This window comes from Salmo trutta, chromosome 13 (genome assembly GCF_901001165.1).
Source record: "Salmo trutta chromosome 13, fSalTru1.1, whole genome shotgun sequence".
Lineage (NCBI taxonomy): Eukaryota > Metazoa > Chordata > Actinopteri > Salmoniformes > Salmonidae > Salmo > Salmo trutta.
The window spans coordinates 3,704,212-3,725,649 of NC_042969.1; the positions used below are offsets into that span (position 1 = coordinate 3,704,212).

The 21,438-nt window shown below is 41.4% G+C and overlaps 1 protein-coding gene across 1 annotated transcript in view; it reads left to right on the forward strand.

The window, feature by feature from the left end:
* The first annotated feature begins 15,362 nt into the window (after positions 1–15,362).
* LOC115205082 (short transient receptor potential channel 3-like) overlaps positions 15,363–21,438 on the forward strand; it is an 89,416-nt gene continuing 83,340 nt past the window's right edge. The window contains exon 1 of the mRNA XM_029770673.1: positions 15,363–15,633. Within this exon, the coding sequence (XP_029626533.1) occupies positions 15,479–15,633 (155 nt within the window). The 5' untranslated portion in view covers positions 15,363–15,478. The remainder of the gene's footprint in view (positions 15,634–21,438) is intronic.

Genomic DNA, 21,438 nt, shown 5'->3' on the forward strand with positions numbered 1-21,438 from the left:
TATCTAGTTTTCTATTTCTATGTTGGGTTTTTGGCAATGACCTCCAATTAGAAGCAGCTGGTTGTCGTTGTCTCTAATTGGAGGCCATATTTAGTTGGGGTTGTTTTCTCTTGTGTTTTGTGGGTGGTTGTTTCCAGTATAGTCTGTGCACCTTACTGGACTGTTTTCGTCGTCAGTTTATTTTGTTTAAGTGTTTTCTTTAATAAAGAAAGAAGATGAGCACTTTACCCGCTGCGCCTTGGTCCAACCCTTACGATGCTCATGACAGGCATGTTATGTCATTTGTCCAATGCTGTTTATTCTGCCGAATAATTGAATACAGAATAATAATACAAATTGTAAAAATAAAATGAAAATAAAACATCCCATAATGCTTAGGGTCATGTATAAAAATGCTGGGCAGGCCATTATTTTGCCCATTATTGTAATTACGATGGCTATGCCCCGATAGGATGACAATGCCCCGATCCACAGGGCACGAGTGGTCAGTGAATGGTTTGATGAGCATGAAAACGTTGTAAACCATATGCCATGTCTGTCTCAGTCACCAGATCTCAACCCAATTGAACACTTAGGGGAGATTCTGGAGCGACGGCTGAGACAGCGTTTCCCACCACCATCAACAAAACACTAAACGATGGAATTTCTAATGGAAGAATAATGTTGCATCCCTCCAATAGAGTTTTCAGACACTAGTAGAATCAAAGCTGTTCTGGCTTGTAGTGGCCCAACGTCCTATTAAGTCACTTTATGTTGGTGTTTCCTTTATTTTGTCAGTTACCTGTATGTGTGCAGTGGTAGAACGCCATGCTCTCAAGAACATTTCGATTTTAGGGTATTACTAAATTATGATATTAAAGCTCTTGCATTGAACAATTTGAAACATTTCATATAGATTTTTGTCAGAACCGCCTCATCTTTCAGTCTTGTTAAATATTTTGATGTGTCTTTGCCTCTATAATGAGGTAGCTACACACATACAGTATGCACACGCACAAACACACACACACAGTTTCAAATATACAGGGCTTCAAACATCTGAGACTGCTCGTCTCCCTCTCTGTCAGCACGGATTCATCCAGATGGAGGGATCCAATTTATCAATCTCGACAACACACACTCCAACCAATCAAAGAACATACAGACCCAGGAATACCATTATCTGAACAAAGTAAACATACCATTACCCACGCAAATGGAAGTCTGGGGAACTTATTTGCGTGTGTGTGTGTCTCTAGAAACGATTAGCTGGATCTCTCTGGTTCTGTTCTCTTCATGGACTATGTGTGATGATTAACTATCCATCCCTGTGCCCACATCAGTACCACTCATGTGTAATTGGGTTGGCTGGTATTTGTCTGAATCAGTCGGGGCGGATGTACTTAAGTGTTCTGTTTCAGGGAAATGTACAGTCCAACCCCCTTAGTTTTATTACTAAACTCACCATAAACTCACTATAGTAATCATAGAGTATAGCTCAGTACCACAAATACTATACAATTCACTACATTAAATGCTAGCCATTCTGCTCACAGAGTCAATAATGTTATTTTTAATATACAGGTAGATAACCAGGCAACTCCAATCGAAATTCACTGTCTGAATTGAAAATAGCCAATTAAGGTCTGTGAAGATATTGTCAATTCACTTCCAGAAATTATCAAATTGAAATAGGATTTGACTCTGATGTTTAGCTTACAGTCACTTCGGAGCCAATGTGTTGCTTTGCTGACCACCAACATGGCCTTGATATCATAGTATAATATAACCACTAAGCATAGAGTATTGCTCCCAGAGCCTTGGAACACAGGACAGCAGAAGGCAGAGGCTAAGCCATTAATAAACCTATTTACATGAATAACACAGCCCACATGGCAGAATCTACAGCTGCCATCAGAGGCTCTGACTGCATCTAAAATGGCCCCCTATCCCCTTTATCGTGCACTACTTTTGGCCCTGGTCAAACGTAATGCACTATACAGGGAATAGGGTGCCATTGGGGATGTAGCCTCCGAGACCGTTGTCACATCCTCCTGTCACACGAGCATCAAATGATGTGGCTATAGCCAGTCTGGAGCCATGCACTAATGAAAAGGCTTTTGGTTTCCGGAAGCTGTTGCTCATACAAGGTCTGACATAGTAACCAATGACATAGTGCAGGGTTACTATGTCATTGGTTAAGGGTGGGGGGATGGTTGTGTGTGTGGTCGTGCGTACGTGTTTGCATCTGTGTTAGTGGACAATAGAACAAGGCCCACAAGCAGTAAACCTGACACCTTTCTGACAGTAACAAATGCCATAGGCAAAGTTGTTGGAAATAGAGATTAGGGGGATGAAGGTACAGCAAAGAAAGAGAGAGACCTTGAGAAGAAGTCAATAGCATAAACATGTATCAGGCAATAGTTACACCCAATTCTCATTCTCTCCATTCATGAAAAACAGAAATGGTCTCACTGTAAATAGACAGGCTTTTCATTTCAAAGAAAGGGGGGAAAAAGTGAGAGACCTTAGCCGAAAGTCAATAAAGTCATTTTTTTTCAAGTTAATACTAACACTCATTTCTCACTACCCATTTACCAGTTACACCACACCTAACACACAGTGAGGGGCTCTCAATCATGAAAACTCTGACTGCAACTGCCAAACGTGCTACTGGCCCTAATCGAACGGTGTTGAGTAGAGCAGGTAATGTACAGTGCCTTCGGAAATTATTCAGACGCCTTAACTTTTTCCATATTTTGTTACGTTACATCCTTATTCTAAAATGGACCAAAAAAATACTCAGCAATCTACACACAATACCCCATAATGACAAAGCAACAACAGGTTTTTAGAAATGTCTGCAAATGTATTTAAAAAAAATATTCAGGCCCTTTACTATTAGACTCGAAGTTGAGCTCAGGTGCATCCTGTTTCCATTGATCATCCTTGAGATGTTTCTACAACTTGAATGGAGTCCACCTGTGGTAAATTCAATTGATTGGACATGATTTGGAAAGGCACACACCTGTCTATACAAAGTCCCATAGTTGGCAGTGCAGGTCAGAGCAAAAACCAAGTAATGTGGTTGAAGGAACTGTCCAGAGAGCTCCGTGACAGGATTGTGTCGAGGCACAGATCTGGGGAAGGGTATAAAAAAGGTCCCCAAGAATACAGTGGCCTCCATCATTTTTAAATGGAAGAAGTTTGGAACCACCAAGACTCTTCCAAGAGCTCGCCGCCCGGCCAAACTAGGCAATCGGGGGAGAAGGGCCTTGGTCAGGGAGATAACTAAGAGCCCGGTGGTCACTCTGACAGAGCTCAAGAGTTGTCCTATCTCTGCAGCACTCAACCAATCAGGCCTTTATGGTAGAGTGGCCAGACAGAAGCCTCTCTTCAGTAAAAGGCACATGACAGCCAGCTTGGAGTTTGCCATAAAGCACCTAAATACTCTCGAACCATGAGAAACAATCTGGTCTGGTCTGATGAAACCAAGATTGAACTCTTTGGCCTGAATGCCAAGTGTCACGTCTGGAGGAAACCTGGCACCATTCCTACAGTGAAGCATGGTGGTGGCAACATCATGCTGTGGGGATGGTTTTCAGTGGCAAGGACTGGGAGACTAGTCAGGATCGAGGCAAAGATGAATGCAGCAAAGTACAGAAAGATCCTTGATGAAAACCGGCTCCAGAGCACTCAGGACCTCAGACTAGGCAGAAGGTTGACCTTCCAACAGGACAACGACCCTAAGCACACAGCCAAGACAACGCAGGGGTGGCTTTGGGATAAGTCTCTGAATGTCCTTGAGTGGCCAAGCCAAAGCCCGGACTTGAACCCGATCAAACATCTTTGGAGAGACCTGAAAATAGCTGTGCAACAACGCTCCCCATCCAACCTGACAGAGCTTGAGAGCATCTGCAGGGAAGATTGGGAGAAACTCCCCAAATACAGACGTGCCAAGCTTGTAGCGTCATACCCAAGAAGACTCGATGCTGTAATCGCTGCAAAAGGTGCTTCAACACCGTACTGAGTAAAGGGTCTGAATACTTATGTAAATGTCAAATTTCAAAACATTTCTAAAAACCTATTTTTGCTTTGTCATTATGGGATATTGTGTGTAGATTGATGAACAAAAAAAAAACAATTCAATTTTAGAATAAGGCTGTAACGCAACAAAATGTGGAAAAAGTCTGTCACGACTTCCGCCGAAGGGCAGAAATAAAATGAAGGGAAAATAGTGATTCTGCCCAAATGTTTTTCCTAATTTGTGTGATGCCAGACGTATCAATACTGAAATATTACTTTCATTATCACACTGACACCATTGTTATAACACACCGGGTTAATGAGGTCTCCTTCATCTTACTGAGATACAGAATCGACGTACAGAGGGACTTTAAAGCCTGAATCCCTAATAGTGAAACCGCCACATCCGTTTGCGAACAAATAAGTTGCTGCAAACAACGAACATCATTTCTTCCGCTCAGACATCATTGCACACGCGAAAAGCACAATATTTACTGCAATTATTATCTATTTTTTTCACAATGCTCCGTGAAGTCTCCTCAGTTCGGCAACAGAAACAATAACAACAATGCTGGGGGGGCCGTGGCGCTGTTTCTACCTACTACAGAAAAGTTATAACTGGAAAAGTATAAACATTTCAAATGTTTATGACTTTCCAATGTCAAATTATCGTTATTTCTTTGGAAGAGTAGTTTTTACTTAACCAGGTAGTCCCATTGATGTCAAGCAAGCACCTTTTGCTGTCTGCCCAGAGGGTGTGTGGTTGCACACCCACACAGACATACACAAGCATAAACTTCTCAACATTAAAGAGATCCTTCAACACATTAGAAGTCATATAAACTTAAAAAGGTTAACATAGATTTTTCCCTCATTCCCCACTTTTGAGAGTAATCTAAATAAAATGAAAAATTACGAGTAAGCATACAGGTATCAAATGTTCACACAAGCAATTTCCACTCAAGCAGGTGAGGGGAAAGGGACTCTCCTTCCACAATGACCATATACTTCTGGGCCTCTACTCCGGACCGGCTCCTTCCACTCAGGATTCCTTTATATTTATAAAATATATATTTTTTTTTACCCCCTTTTCTCCCCAATTTCATGGTATCCAACTGGTAGTTACAGTCTTGTCTCATCGCTGCAACTCCCGTATGGACTCGGGAGAGGCGAAGGTCGAGAGCCGTGCGTCCCCCAAAACACAACCCAACCAAGCCGCACTGCTTCTTGACACAACGCCCACTTAACCCGGAAGCCAGCCGCACCAATGTGTAGGAGGAAACACCATGCACCTGGTGACGTGTCAGCATGCACTGCGCCCGGCCCGCCACAGGAGTCGCTAGTGCGCGATGGGACAAGGACATGCCTGCCGGCCAAACACTCCCCTAACCTGGACAACGCTGGGACAATTGTGCACCAATTGTGCACTGCCCCATGGGTCTCCCGGTCGTGACAGAGCCTGGACTCGAACCTAGAATCTCTAGGGGCACCAGACCACTGCGCCACGCGGGAGGCCCATTACGCTCAGGACTCTTTCTACGATTACCACCTTCTCCGCAAATACATTTACACATAAATCATTCCATCTAACCCATAACACATTCATTGCTCCCTACTTATATAGTTATAAACATACTAAAACACTTGCTCAAGTCAGTTACAAAAAATGTGTTTCCAACAATCCCTCAGCCCCAGTTTCCAACAATCACTCATCTGGAACAATGATCACTTTCATGGTCTACCTAACAAAAACCATATTGACTTTCACAGGGAAGAGAGGACACATGTTATAACACTTACCAACCTTGATAAGAATGATATTGGGGCAAGTGTCACAACTTCCGCCGAAGTCGGGTCCTCTCCTTGTTCGGGCGGCACTCGGCGGTCGGCGTCGCCGGTCTTCTAGCCATCATCGATCCACTTTTCATTTTCCATGTGTTTTGTCTTGTTTTTTCTCACACCTGGTTTCAATTCCCTCAATCACTTGTTGTGTATTTAACCCTCTGTTCCCCTAATGTCTTTGTGTGGGATTGTTTATTGTAAGTGCTTGTGCACATTTTGATTGGTGCCCGACTGGTTTTTGTACCCATTTCTTGTTATTTTTATGCCGTTGGTTTTGCTATTAAACTGCTCCGGCTATTACCAAGTTCTGCTCTCCTGCGTGTGACTTCCCTGCCACCGGTTACGCACCCCTTACATCAAGCTTGTAACATCCTGACCATAGAAAACTTTTATTTTCTATGGTAGAGTAGGCTAGGGCGTAACACGGGGTTGTGTCTAGTTCATTTATGTCTATGTGGAGTTCTAGATTTTGTATTTCTATGTTGTTTTTTGGGATGATTGCCAATTAGAGGCAGCTGGTCATCGTTGTCTCTAATTGGGGATCATATTTAAGTTGTTGTTTTTCCCACTAGGTTTTGTGGGAGATTATTTTAAGTAAGTGTATGTTGCACCTCTTCGTCACGGTTTGTTGTTTTGTTTATGAGTTTATTTGTATGTCTTGCATAGTTTCACAGTTTAAATAAAATGTGAAACAGTACACACGCTGTGCTTTGGTCTCCTTCGTACGACAAACGTGACAAAGCTACCATCTAGTGGCTCCCCTCACTCTGTCTCTAGAAGCCTCGCCTTCCCAAATCATTATTAGACCTATTGATAAATGATCCAACCCAAATTTCGAACGACATTGCTTAGTGATTCATGTTAGTTCTATCACTCCAAGTTAAAACCCTCAACTTAGCATACACCGACACTAGAATAATGTATATTTACATGAACATACAGTATATTCATTTTATACTTCTAGTATTAACTTTTTTCATCACGGTCATAATTACAGATCAGTATTTCAATGCATTCTTAGCCTAAATTACTATAAATTGCTCAATGTGTAGGCCTCCACAATCAACTTAATATCCCAAATAAACAATTTTGTACAAGTCTAAATCAATTACGGGCACGGCACTCATTCTTCTGGCGTCTCTTCGTCGTCTTCTTCAGATAGCTTTACAGTTCCTCTTCCCAATGGCACACATGTTCAAAGTGGATGGCCCATGATAATGTCCCGATTTTCAATGTATGAGGAATAATCTGATTTTCCAAGACAGACTCATGTCTCACCTGAGCCGCCACAACCTTTATCACCCATTATGTCTTCTCTATTTGACGACCAGTATACCAGCAACATGAGAGAAGTTTAGAACTAATCTCTCTCCATGCTCACTCCACGTGGACGGTCTCAGGACTCATGTAGAAGTGGTGAAGGACAGGGCCATAGTGAACGCCATTGTCGCCATTACTTCAGCCGGTGAGTGGTGGTTGAGGATCACACTGTTCTCGGTCGAATAATCCCTTCCATGCATTTAGTCACCTTTGCCATAACCTCGAGAGAGGACAGACCAGAACAACGGTTTCGTTTGGGGCAATTTCTGATTCAGGAAATCCAGGCAAACCATTCACTGTATGAAAAATTATTACTTCAACCAATATTCTTAATACAAATGTATAAGACATGTCAAAGAGAATAACAACACATAGGTAAAAAAATTGTAGACCTCCACAAGTCTGGTTCATCCTTGGGAGCAATTTCCAAATGCCTGAAGGTACCACGTTCATCTGTATAAATAGTACGCAAGTATAAACACCATGGGACCGCGCAGCCGTCATACCGCTCAGGAAGGAGACCCATTCTGTCTCCTAGAGATGAACGTACTTTGGTGCGAAAAGTGCAAATCAATCCCAGAACAACAGCAAAGGACCTTGTGAAGATGCTGGAGGAAACTGGTACACAAGTATCTATATCCACAGTAAAACGAGTCCTATATCGACATAACCTGAAAGGCCGCTCAGCAAGGAAGAAGCCACTGCTCCAAAACAGCCATAAAAATGCCAGACTATGGTTTGCAACTGCACATGGGGACAAAGATCAAACTTTTTGGAGAAATGTCCTCTGGTCTGATGAAACAAAAATAGAACTGTTTGGCCATAATGACCATCGTTATGTTTGGAGGAAAAAGGGGGACGTTTGCAAGCCGAAGAACACCATCCCAACCGTGAAGCACGGGGGTGGCAGCATCATGTTGTGGGGGGGCTTTGCTGCAGGAGGGACTGATGCACTTCACAAAATAGATGGCATCATGAGGCAGGAAAATTATGTGGATATATTGAAGCAACATCTCAAGACATCAGTCAATAAGTTAAAACGGGTCTTCCAAATGGACAATGAACCCAAGCATACTTACAAAGTTGTGGCAAAATGGCTTAAGGACAACAAAGTCAAGGTATTGGAGTGGCCATCACAATACCCTGACCTCAATCATATAGAAAATGTGTGGGCAGACCTGAAACAGCGTGTGCAAGCATTACATTTTAGTCATTTAGCAGACGCTCTTATCGAGAGCAACTTACAGTAGCAAATGCATACATTTCATGCATTTTTTTTTCTTTTTTGTACTGGCCCCCCGTGGGAAACGAACCCACAACCTTAGTGTTGCACACACCATGCTCTACCAACTGAGCCACAGGGAAGAGCAAGGAGGCCTACAAACCTGACTCAGTTACACCAGCTCTGTCAGGAGGAATGGGCCAAAATTCACCCAATTTAATGTTGGGAACATTGCCGAAGGCTACCCAAAACCTTTGACCCAAGTCAAACAATTTAAAGGCAATGCTACCAAATAGTAATTAAGTGTATGTAAACTTCTGACCGACTGAGAATGCGAGGAAAGAAATAAAAGCTGAAATAAATCATTCTCTCTACTATTATTCTGACATTTCACATTCTTAAAATAAAAGTGGTGATCCTAACTGACCTAAAACAGGGAATTTTTTTACCAGGATGAAATGTCAGGAATTGTGAAAAACTGAGTTCAAATGTATTTGAATAATATGTAAAATTCCGACTTCAACTGTATCATTTTATACACTTCTATATACCACTCAAGGTGTATATTCCAACCAACCATTACCAACATGTATTTCTTCCTTTTACAGTCAGGCATGTGAACAAAATAAATGTGCATATTTAACCAAAAAGCCTTAGGGGACTGGTAATCCCCCCTTTTAACACGTGACTCACATTCTGATTAATGTATAAAAAAACAACAACAAAAGAACACCAGGTTAAATAAAAATAAAACAAACATTACAACAAATCAAATTAAAACTACCCCCCTTGATATCTCCAGAAGGAAAAAAAATTGTACCTCATAAGTTCTACTTCAATATAGCCTAACCAGTTGTTAGATTGGCTTTTATAACACATATAAGACAAAAGGCTAACGAGTAGGCCTAACAAACAGCAAAAGCACTAGCCTATGTCAATCTAATATCCCCCATAGTACAAAAGTTGACCTATTCTATTCTGTGTGAGAAATAAATATTCCAAACATAAGGACAGGTGTGGGCACGATAGATCCCAAATTAATACAACCACTAGCGTCCCAAAAACTGTTTTATACGATGAGGCTGACGCAACAGTTAAGAACATTTAGCTTAAAATGTGATAAACTATTACGCAATTTCTTCACATTATAAGAGCAGCATTGCGCACATGGCAGTAGCCTATAAGCGCAAATGTTTCATTAGCAGAAAACACCATTCTCAAAAGTGACAGCAATTGCGCATTTTTAAGGTGAAAATGATTTTCCCCAAACTTGAAACTCGCTCGCTTCGTGTGTATGCCAGTTAGGCTCTACACCCCTTGTAAAGCGGATTGATGTGCTTCATTTCAAGAAGTTATTTGGCCACTTTAGTTGTGATACAAACCTTATCAAAACATATAAACTATGGGCTAGGCTACATGAGGTGTGCGATTATGATTTAAAAAAGGTGCAAAAAAAGGCATTGTTTCTTGCGTTAAGCTGGGGATCATTCACAAGTGATAATATATAATTCACAAGTGGTAGGCTAATATTGTCACTCATCAGACTATTCTTGATTTATTCTTGTCTTTAAATATACTAAATAATATATGTGGGAAATTTGTTTTGATTTAGAATGGACCATTATCATGCACCTGTCTCGAAACAGGGGAAAAAATACCAGTCATCTATGCACTTAAATAGCAAATGGAGAACGCTTTTCCCGTGGTTAATTTTCATGCCAGCTAGGTACGCTATACTCCTGTTGTAAAGATAAGCAATGTGCTTAATAATAGGAAAGTTGAGAAATAAATATAGTAGGCCTAGCCTATAGAAAGCTGATGGGATCCTCCTCTTTTTAATAGAGGCCATCACACTGTTTTCTCGCACAATTGCATAGCCTATAGAAATGTTGCGCAACATGAGCATATGGGCTCTCATGAAGTGTTTGATAAGATTTTCAATTACATTTGCATTGATATCAGAGTGATTAGAGGGACAATAGAGTGCTGAGTACCATCAGCAGCATCAGAGCTTGGAGAAGCCTAATAACCGTGACTGAACGGTCACTTGGAATTTGACTGCCTTCATAACTCATGACCGCCGGTGTGGCGTAATACGTTCACCACAACAGCCCTAGCAATAGCCATCTACTAGACATTTGTGCAGTGCTTTTTACTCAACACAAGTCATCATGTATTACATTAAAGGTCAATTCGGGGACTTTCTGTGTATTTTAATTGTTTTATCAATGTTTATTCACTTCTGAATCTCAGTCTCTTCAGCCCAGCTAGTGAGTTTGAGCTGTAGTAACAAGTGACTATGGTGTCGGATTACATTACATAGACACCGCACTGAAGGTTGGAAAGCCCTGCTTATTTCATTCGCTGAAAGGCACCACTTCTTGGCAGAAAGATACGCATTCACGTGCCGCAATGTCAAACGAACCACAACACAGGAAATCTATCCGCATCCACATAAACTAGCTCTTTCATAAACACAGAACGTTGTATATTTGAATTCAGTTCCTTAATGTAGCCTTTGGCTGTATTATACAACCAAAACATTAAGGAACTGTCAGTCTCTCTCAGTTTTCTTCTTTTGAATTATATGTGGCCTAATATTTAAATATTTAGATGAGTGGGCAGGGGGGAAAACTTAAAATGCACTCATTTTAAATATAAGGTATTATATAATCCAATGGTCATCTATAAGGAATTTATTCAGTGATTTTCTTTGTCTAATATATGTATCTATTCATTCACCACTAGGATGGGTTCACTTAATTTTAAGGGTCCATAATAAACCATTTGTAAGGCATTTAGGGGTAAGAATAAAATATATGCCTAAAATGTATTAAGCCCTTTAGTCATTTCAATAAACCATTTGGAAGACCTTATTAAGAGCTGTCCTAACCTGTTAGAAGCTGTCAGCTGCAAGCATGCGTTTGCATGAATCTGCCTGTGTCAAAGTGTGGAAAATGGTTTGGAAATTATGAAGTTGTATCGACCAATCACATCGCCTGTCAGTGTAACAGAGGTGTTTGTGAGCAAAAAGAACAATTTGCCTTCTCTGGAAGATAATGGAAAAAGTATTGTTCTTCTTCTTCTTGTTTTTCTTATTTTTTAGTGAACCACATTTGTTTGATGATTAACCTTGCTTGAGACCTGATGACTTGATTTAGCTTGCCAAGCTAATGTATAGGCTTTAGCTCAGTGGGCTAACACAGTCTTGTAGTAAAAAGGAGACCTGGGTTTGAAACCCGGTGGGTCACACTGGCAGTTATAAATTGATCAAGCAATGTCAGGCAATGGCTAAATAGGTACTGCGTTATCTCATCTGAATGGAGGGAGTTTACACTTGATTTAGGAATTGGCAGTCCCATTGAAGCTCATTCCGATATCACTCGTTACCTTTAAACTTCCTGCTGCAAATTTGGCTCCTGCTTCGCACCAGTCTCTGTGATCTAAGACTTCCAAGACACACCATAATGCTGGAACAAACCCGGTGCCCAACAGACTGATCAAGCCTCTCTATAATACAAAACACCTGTCAAAATACTGTCAAAACACTACAGTTCACCTCCTGTTCTCAATTATAACTTCTTTTGAGGCCCTCAAAAACGATCTGTCAGATGCTTTAAGACAGAGTACTCTCACCCCGTTGTGGAGCCCCCCCAAAAAACAGACTGTTCTGTCTGACTGAGACATCTTCCACACTTCAAGCACAGCCACACAGAGCTTCTTGTGTCAAGTGGGCCACGCACAACAATAGAAGAGCTGTACCAGTCAATCCTTCTAGTGAACTATTGCATCTGCACATCAACAGAGGTCGGGTTATGCTGCAGGCGGTCTCTCTGTTTATTGGCTAACTCCCTTTATTTTTTAGAGGGAGCGCAGAGGGATATGTGCTAATCATGTTAATGGAAAAATTAAAACCCAAAGGACAGCCTGTTAGCTGGTTGGATGGCAACATCAGTGTTCTAGCGTTCACATGGTCAAGCCTGGAGTTATCACACTCATTGGGGACCTATGGAGCATGCATGTCTGTACAGTACATGTGAGAAGTGATCTTTTTTATTTAGGCTACTTTAGCTCATATGATTGATATATATTTATTGCTGGTGCATTTTATACCAGCCGCCCCCACAGGAAATGGAAGCTGAGGGTAGGACAGCAAATACTTTCCTTAAACTGCAATGAGCTCAGTGATGCCGTACAACAAACTAGTAATCTGTCTGAACCTAGTCTCCATTCTTCCAGTACCCAATGCACCTTCTGATATGTCCATTCATATTGTCCATGAACCTTAATCCAGTTAGCAGCATATGTTGAAAGATTTGAGTGAGAACGCCAACTTGGCATTGGCCCAAATGTGCGCCCACAGTGATTTCTCTGCTTGCGTTGATTTTCGAGGTGCCAGGAACACCATAAATTATATCCTTTCTGCCAGGGATGACAGGATGTCGATCTTCCTCTTCCTGCTCTGGACCCCCTGGACTCCTCTGGTGCCCGTTGTGCTCTTTGTCCTCATCAGAAGACACATCATAGAGGTTGTGAGATCTGGGAGTGGCAGCTCTCTATTGTCACATCCTCTTCTGCTACTTCTTCTAAGCAGCCTTCGAGTGACTTATGACTACTGCTGTCCACCCTCAAAATATGATCTGATTACCTGGCATTGGTTTATTAATGAGGCATGCAGTTGCACAATAATTCAAATGCAGTATATTGATTTGAATCCCTTACATATTTTAGCAGTGGTACCATCTGCACTGTGCTGCAAATCTCTGCATAGGATGATCTGTTTGTTGTCTGAAAAAGTTCATGTTTCCCAAGACAGACACTTGCAGCATGCAAGTGAATATCTCCTCCAACCCCTTTGGTGTTCAATTGGAGTAAACAAAATAGCTTAGCTCACTTTGTACCATATAGTGTGGATGGGCAGACAAATGCTGATCAGCTGCACAGGTGTGCTGAGTAAGAAATGCTGCAGTGCTGTCCTTGGTGAGCAGGCTACTGTGGTGAGAGGAGCGGTCCAGGGATCTGAAATGACCAGATGTGGGAGTCGAGTTGTACATGGTGCTGAAATGGGAGACAATTGAGCTGTAGTACACAGAGCTATCTATGGTGCTAGAGTTGTCAACAAGATGCTTAGTGGCATTGTCCATGGTACTGTAATAGTAGCCAACACGCTACTATAGTACACCTTGCTGTCTATGTTGATGAATGGCCAATTTGGTACTTAGTGGAGCTGTCCATGGTTCTGAAATGAACAGCGCTCTGCTGTATTGAGTTGATCTGTCTTTGGTGCTGAAATGAGAGCTGTATGTCTTGCCACAGGGTTTCAACATAATTAATCGAATTCACATTAAAATTGCAGCGACGTAAAGTACTTAAGTAAAAGTACTTTAAAGTATTTTGACTTTTTCTCAAATAGTATTTTACTAACTTTTACCTGAGTCATTTTCTATTAAGGTATCTTTACTTTTACTCAAGAATGACAATTTGGTACTTTTTCCACCACTGCAAAATTGCAATACTGACAATATTATAACAACAACAAAAAATGCCCCCCTTTTTCTTCCCAATTTTTTGATATCCAATTGCGATCTTGTTTCGTTGCTGCAACTCCCTAACGGGCTCAGGAGAGGCGAAGGTTGAGTCATGCGTCCTCCGAAACATGACCCGACAAGCCGCACTTCTTAATCACCCACTCGATTAACCAGGAAGAAAGCTGCACCAATGTCTTGGAGGAAACACCATTCAACTGACGACCCGGCTGCCACAAGGAGTAGCTAGAGCGTGATGAGCTAAGTAAAGCCCCCCAGCCAAACCCTCCCCTAACCCGGACAACGCTGGGACAATTGTGCACCGCCCTATGCAATATATTTTAATGCATCTCAGACGCATTTAACCTCCTAGAGTCGATTGACGCACCAGTGCAAAAAATTCCCATCAAAATACATCCGTTTTGCTCAGGGACCACAAGTGTCATGGGACCCGTCTGAAGGTAACCGGCACCTGTTTTAAAAAACAAATGGAAGTATGAAGTTTTGTGCCTACCCAAAAAATGGGATTAAATAATTATGTGTTAAAAATATCCAAAATATTCTCAGAGTTTTTTAAAATATCTCCTAGATTTAGGACAGACACTTCAAAACCTTATTTCTTCTGATGATTTTTTTTTACTGTCCTTGAATGTGTTATTCAATGTGTTTCTATGGGCTTTAGTTGTAAAGGCCAAAATCACAATTTTATCAAATAATTTTGTCACATTTTTTTATATACCTAAAGGTGTCCTAAAACTCTAATTCAAATAGCCAAATGATCCATAGTATGACCATCTTAAAACAATTCCATTTGTCAGTTTAGAAACCCCCCCCCCAACGATTTAGACTTTAAATATATATTTTATATCATTTTTTTTAAAGAGTTTTATGGTCTACTATAGCGTTTTTTCTATTGTCACTCACGACCTTTGGAGTCAAACATTTCACACATCCCCCACAGAGGTGGCCAGTAATTACGCGTTTTATACCTATCGTTTACTACCGCATATTTCATGTACAGTATGCCTGTTTGAGTCATGTAACAGTACCTTGGGGGATATGGTGCCACCGCGCATACATACTTTCATAAGAAATTACAACCACTCTAGAAGCTGAGAAGCAAATTAGAAGCAGACTAGATTGCTGTAAGAGTGCTGCACTAGTATTCACATGGCTGAGCGCTACATCAAACCAACAGATCGGGGATTTATAATCCAAAGAAAGCAATAATGGAAAGCAAGCTGGATCTGGATCTTTCAGTACCAAGGCAAACACTTCACCTGTTACTCGTGTGATTATAGTAGCCTAGTGGTGGTGGTGAAGATGAAGACAGTGATTGATGAGCGTTCATTTGGCAGAAATGGGCCGGACCACTACAACCTCCTAAATTGACTTTTGCAGACTAGCCCGGAGTTGTACAACGACCTGGGGAAATAGACGGTAGGGCTGGCTGAGAACTCAAGCACACGCCGGCTTCATTCTGAAGCCCAAACTGACGTGCTTGACTTCGGAAGTTTGTCACAAAACAATGAGACGGTAGAGAGAGAGAGTCACTACTGCCCATATGTTAACGAAGGCCAGAATGTATCACAAGAGAGTATCGTTCTTCGAAGAGGAGGATGAACAGTGCTGGATAGAGGAAAACGACGGCGTGAATGCACATGACCTAATGTCCGTCCAAAAAGTCCGGAACTCGTCGGGATATTGTGCTTATAATATGTGAGTAAACGAGCCTACTGTCTATGGAAAACTCATTTTAGGCTTGATAACGTGGGCACGGGAACTGAGGTAGGATACTATCTTTGTGTGGATTAACATGTTTACTTCAAACTGTTGAAATTTCATGAATTATTTTATGACACAGGCTACTTTAAAATGAACTTTTCTGCCTTTGGTCCAATGAAAAAATCATAATTTGTCATGCCCTCTTCGAAGATCAAGACTATTCACATTTGTTGCACTGACATGCTATATAAAGTTCTCCGATACGAAGCTTTGAACTGGTAGCTAATAGTGCAATGATGTTGTTTTGGGCCAAACCCAAATGTTGAATTATATCCTATTATCGTTATCTAGCTGCATTTTTGGACATTGGCAGCGTTTGTGACAATACTTGCGGCACTTCGTTCGCTTGTCACACATGACATTGTGCAGACAAGAGAGCATCAGTTTGGTTGATAATGCATGACATGCTGACTAGACCGCGTCCCGTGCGCCACCGCATGTTCATTTTGTCCACCCACACCAGACGCGATCAGGACACACAGGTTGAAAAATCAAAACGAACTCTGAACCAACTATATTAATTTGGGGACAGGTCGAAAAGCATTAAACATGTATGAGAATTTAGCTACCTAGCTTGCTGTTGCTTGCAAATTTGTCCTGGGATATAAGCATTGAGTTGTTATTTTACCTGAAATGCACAAGGTCCTCTACTCCTACAATTAATCCACAGCTAAAAGGGGAAACAGAGTTTGTTTCTAGTAATCTCTCCTCAATCAGGCTTCTTCTTCTTCTTTGGACTTTATATGGTGGTTGGCAACCAATTTTAAGGTGCATTACCACCACCAATTGGAGTGTGGACCTCAGTTCATCTTTCAATCACCCACGTGGGTACAGTATATGCTCCTAAAAACCAATAAGGAGATGGGGGAGGCGGGACTTGCAGCGCGTCACAAATAGAACCAAGACTGGCTACTTGACGCAGTGTGGGTACAATGATTGAATAACGTGTGTGTACATTTATTTTGCGACGCGAGCGGTGTTGTCAGCATGTAAGCCGACATGTAGCCTACATACACTACATGACCAAAAGTATGTGGACACCTGCTCGTCAAATATCTCATTACAATATAATGGCCATTAAATGGAGTTGGTCCCCCCTTTGCTTCAATAACAGCCTCCACTGTTCTGGGAAAGCTTTCCACTAGATGTTAGAACATTGATGTGGGGATTTGCTTCCATTCAGGCACAAGAGCATTAGTGAGATCAGGCACTGATGTTGCACGATTAGGTCTGGCTCACAGTCGGCGTTGAAATTCATCCCAAAGGTGTTCAGTGGGGTTGAGGTCAGGGCTCTGTGCAGGTCAGTCAAGTTCTTCTACACCGATCTGGACAAACCATTTCTGTATGGACCTCGCTTTGTGCATGGGGACATTGTCATGCTGCAACAGGAAAGGGCCTTCCCCGAGCTCTTGCCACAAAGTTGGAAGCACAGAATCGTGTAGAATGTCATTGTATGCTGTAGCGTTAAGATTTCCCTTCACTGAAACTAAGGGGCCTAGCCCGAACCATGAAAAACAGCCCCAGACCATTATTCCTCCTCAACTAAACTTTTCAGTTGGCACTATGCATTTGGGCAGGTAGCGTTCTCCTGGCAACCGCCAAACCCAGATTCGTCCATCGGACAGCCAGATGGTGAAGCGTGATTCGTCACTCCAGAGAACACATTTCCACTGCTCCAGAGTCCAATGGTGGAAAGCTTTACACAGTTTGGAACTCGGTAGTAAGTGTTGCAACCGAGAACAGATCATTTTTACGCTCTACACGTTTCAACGGTCCCGTTCTGTTAGCTTGTGTTGCTTACCACTTCGCGGCTGAGCTGTTGTTGCTCCTAGATGTTTCCACTTCACAATAACAGCACTTACAATTGACCGGGGCAGCTCTAGCAGGGCAGAAATTTGACAAACTGACTTGTTGGAAAGGCCACTTTGAAAGTCTCTAAGCTCTTCAGTAAGGCCGTTCCACTGCCAATATTTAGCTATGGAGATTGCATGGCTGCGTGCTCGATTTTAGTAGCCAAATCCACTCATTTGAAGTGGTGTCCACGTAGTTTTTGTGTATATACAGTTGAAGTCGGAAGTTTACATACGCTTAGGTTGGAGTCATTCAAACTCTTTTTTTCAACCACTCCACAAATTTCTTGTTAACAAACTATAGTTTGGCAAGTCGGTTAGGACATCTACTTTGTGCATGACACAAGTAATTTTTGCAACAATTGTTTACAGACAGATTATTTCACTTATAATTCACTGTATCACAATTCCAGTGGGTCAGAAGTTTACATACACTAAGTTGACTGTGCCTTTAAACAGCTTGGAAAATTCCAGAAAATGATGTCATGGCTTTAGAAGCTTCTGATAGGCTAATTGACATAATTTGAGTCAATTGGAGGTGTACCTGTGGATGTATCTCAAGGCCTACCTTAAACTCAGTGCCTCTGCTTGGCATCATGGGAAAATCAAAATAAATCAGTCAAGACCTCAGAAAAAAATTGTAGACCTCCACAAGTCTGGTTCATCCTTGGGAGCAATTTCCAAACGCCTGAAGGTACCACGTTCATCTGTACAAACAATATATGCAAGGATAAACACCATGGGACCATGCAGCCGTCATACCGCTCAGGAAGGAGACGCGTTCTGTCTCCAAGAGAAGAACGTACTTTGGTGTGAAAAGTGCAAATCAATCCCAGAACAACAGCAAAGGACCTTGTGAAGATGATGGAGGAAACAGTTACACAAGTATCTATCTATAGCCACAGTTAAACGAGTCCTATATCGACATAACCTGAAAGGCCGCTCAGCAAGGAAGAAGCCACTGCTCCAAAACCACCATAAAAAAGCCAGACTATGGTTTGCAACTGCTTATGGGTACAAAGATAGTACTTTTTGGAGAAATGTCCTCTGGTCTGATGAAACAAAGATATAACTTTTTGGCAATAATGACCGTCGTTATGTTTGGAGGGAAAAGGGGGACGCTTGCAAGCCGAAGAACACCATCCCAACTGTGAAGCATGGGGGTGGTAGCATCATGTTGTGGGGGTGCTTTGCTGCAGGAGGGACTGGTGCCCTTCACAAAATAGATGGCATCATGAGGAAGGACAGTTATGTGGATATATTGAAGCAACATCTCAAGATATAAGTCAGGAAGTTGAAGCTTGGTCGCAAATGGGTCTTCCAAATGGACAATGACCACAAGCATACTTCCAAAGTTGTGTCAAAATGGCTTAAGGACAACGAAGTCAATGTATTGGAGTGGCCATCACAAAGCCCTGACCTCAATCCAATAGAAAATGTGTGGGCAGAACTGAACAAGCGTGTGCGAGCAAGGAGGCCTACAAACCTGACTCAGTTACACCAGCTCTGTCAGGAGGAATGGGCCAATATTCACCCAACTTATTGTGGGAAGCTTGTGGAAGGCTACCCGAAACATTTGACCCAAGTTAAACAATTTAAAGGCAATGTTACCAATTACTAATTGAGTGTATGTAAACTTGTGACCCACTAGGAATGTGATGAAAGATATAAAAGCTGAAATAAATCATTCTCTCTACTATTATTCTGACATTTGACATTCTTAAAATAAAGTGGTGATCCTAACTGACCTAAGACAGGGAATTTTTACTAGGATTAAATGTCAGGAATTGTGAAAACTGAGTTTAAATGTATTTTGCTAAGGTGTATGTAAACTTCCGACTTCAACTGTATAGTGTATGTCTACTACTTCATGTGACATGTTGAAAATCCCTCCACAATGTAGTAATGCTCAAACAGAAGGTGTTCTATTTCATCTCATGTTCCTATGCAGACACAAAATAACTTGGATGATTCAGGTTATATTATGTGTCTCTCCTTGATATTTTAAACCCCTGTGTAATCCTTTTACATCGTTTTTTTTTAATGAAACAATACCCACGATTACTTAATCCATTCCACACACAGATCACCTTTGAGAGGTTTGAGTATCTTATCCTTTAGGTAAACGACTCAGAGACAGCATGACTCAACCTCTAATGTTAACACTGGCAATATCCATGTTTCTCTCATTTGCAGGCATTGCTTAGAATTTTTATGTGGTCCAGACATTACCACTAAGCACTAGCTCCCTAGTCTATTTTGCAACAGTCATACATCAGGAGTATGTAAATCTAATACACCTAGCTGTGTGCATGTGTGTGTATAAATCCACTCCAGTCTTCAAAGGTTCTCCATATCTTACCCATGAATTAAGATGTTATCATGTGTCACGTGTGGTGATGTAAAGTGTGCTAACAGGGGTGATTACTCTGCTTTATGCTATCTTATCCTGGTGATACTTGCTTTGTGCTGATACAGTGTCTTCAGAAAGTATTCATACCCCTTGACTTATTTCACATTTTGTTGTGTGACAGCCTGAATTAAAAATTGATTAAATAACAAATACACATCGACACACAATAACCCATAATGACAATGTGAAAAAGCTTTTGGACGTTTTTTCAAATGTATTGAAAAAGTAAAATACAGAAATTACTAATTTACATAAGTATTCACACCCCTAAGTGTCAATACATGTTAGAAACACCTTGAGCAGTGATTACAGCTGTGAGTCTTTCTGGGTAAGTCTCTAAGAGCCTTGCACACCTGGATTGTACAATATTTGCACATTATTCTTAAAAAAATTATGAAAGTTCTGTCAAGTTGGTTATTGATCATTGCTAGACAGCCACGTTCAAGTCTTGCCATAGATTTTCAAGCCGATTTAAGTCAAAACTGTAATTAGGCTACTCAGGAACATTCAATGTCGTCTTGATATGCAACTCCAGTCTATATTTGTCCTTGTGTTTATTGGTTTTTGCCCTGTTGAAAAATGAATTTGTCTCCCAGTGTCTGTTGGAAAGCAAACTGAACCCGGTTTTCCTCTAGGATTTTGCCTGTGCTTAGCTCTATTCCGTTTCTTATTATCCTAAAAAACTTCCTAGTCCTGCTGATGACAAGCATACCCATAACATGTGTTGTGTTGGATTTGCCCCAAACATAACACTTTGTATTCAGGACATGGAGTTCATTTCTTTGCCCCAGAAAATTCAGTTTTACTTAAGTGTCTTATTACAAACAGGATGCATGTTTTGGAATATTTTTATTCTATACAGGCTTTTTTTCTTTTCACTGTGTAAATTAGGTTAGTATTGTGGAGTAACTACAATGTTGTTGATCCATCCTCAGTTATCTCCTATCACAGCCATTAAACTCTGTAATGGTTTTAAAGTCAGTATTGTCATCATGGTGAAATCCCTGAGTGGTTTCCTTCCTCTCCGGCAACTGAGTTAGAAAGGATGCCTGTATCTTTGTAGCGCCTGGGTGTATTTATACACCATCCAAAGTGTAATTAATAACTTCACCGTGCACAAAGGGATATTCAATATCTGTTAGTTTTTACCCATCTACTAATAGGTGCCCTTCTTTGCGAGTGTAACCGATGTGAAATGGCTAGTTAGTTAGCGGTGGTGCGCGCTAATAGCATTTCAATCAGTGACGTCACTCGCTCTGAGACTTGAAGTAGGGTTTCCCCTTGCAACGTTGCAAGGGCCGCGGCTTTTGTGGCGCGATGGGTAACGATGCTTCGTGGGGTGTCAGTTGTTGATGTGTGCAAGGGTCCCTGGTTCGAGCCTGGGTTGGGGCGAAGAGAGGGACGGAACCTACACTGTTACACGAGGCATTGGAAAACCTCTCTGGTCTTTGTGGTTGAATCTGTATTTGAAATCCA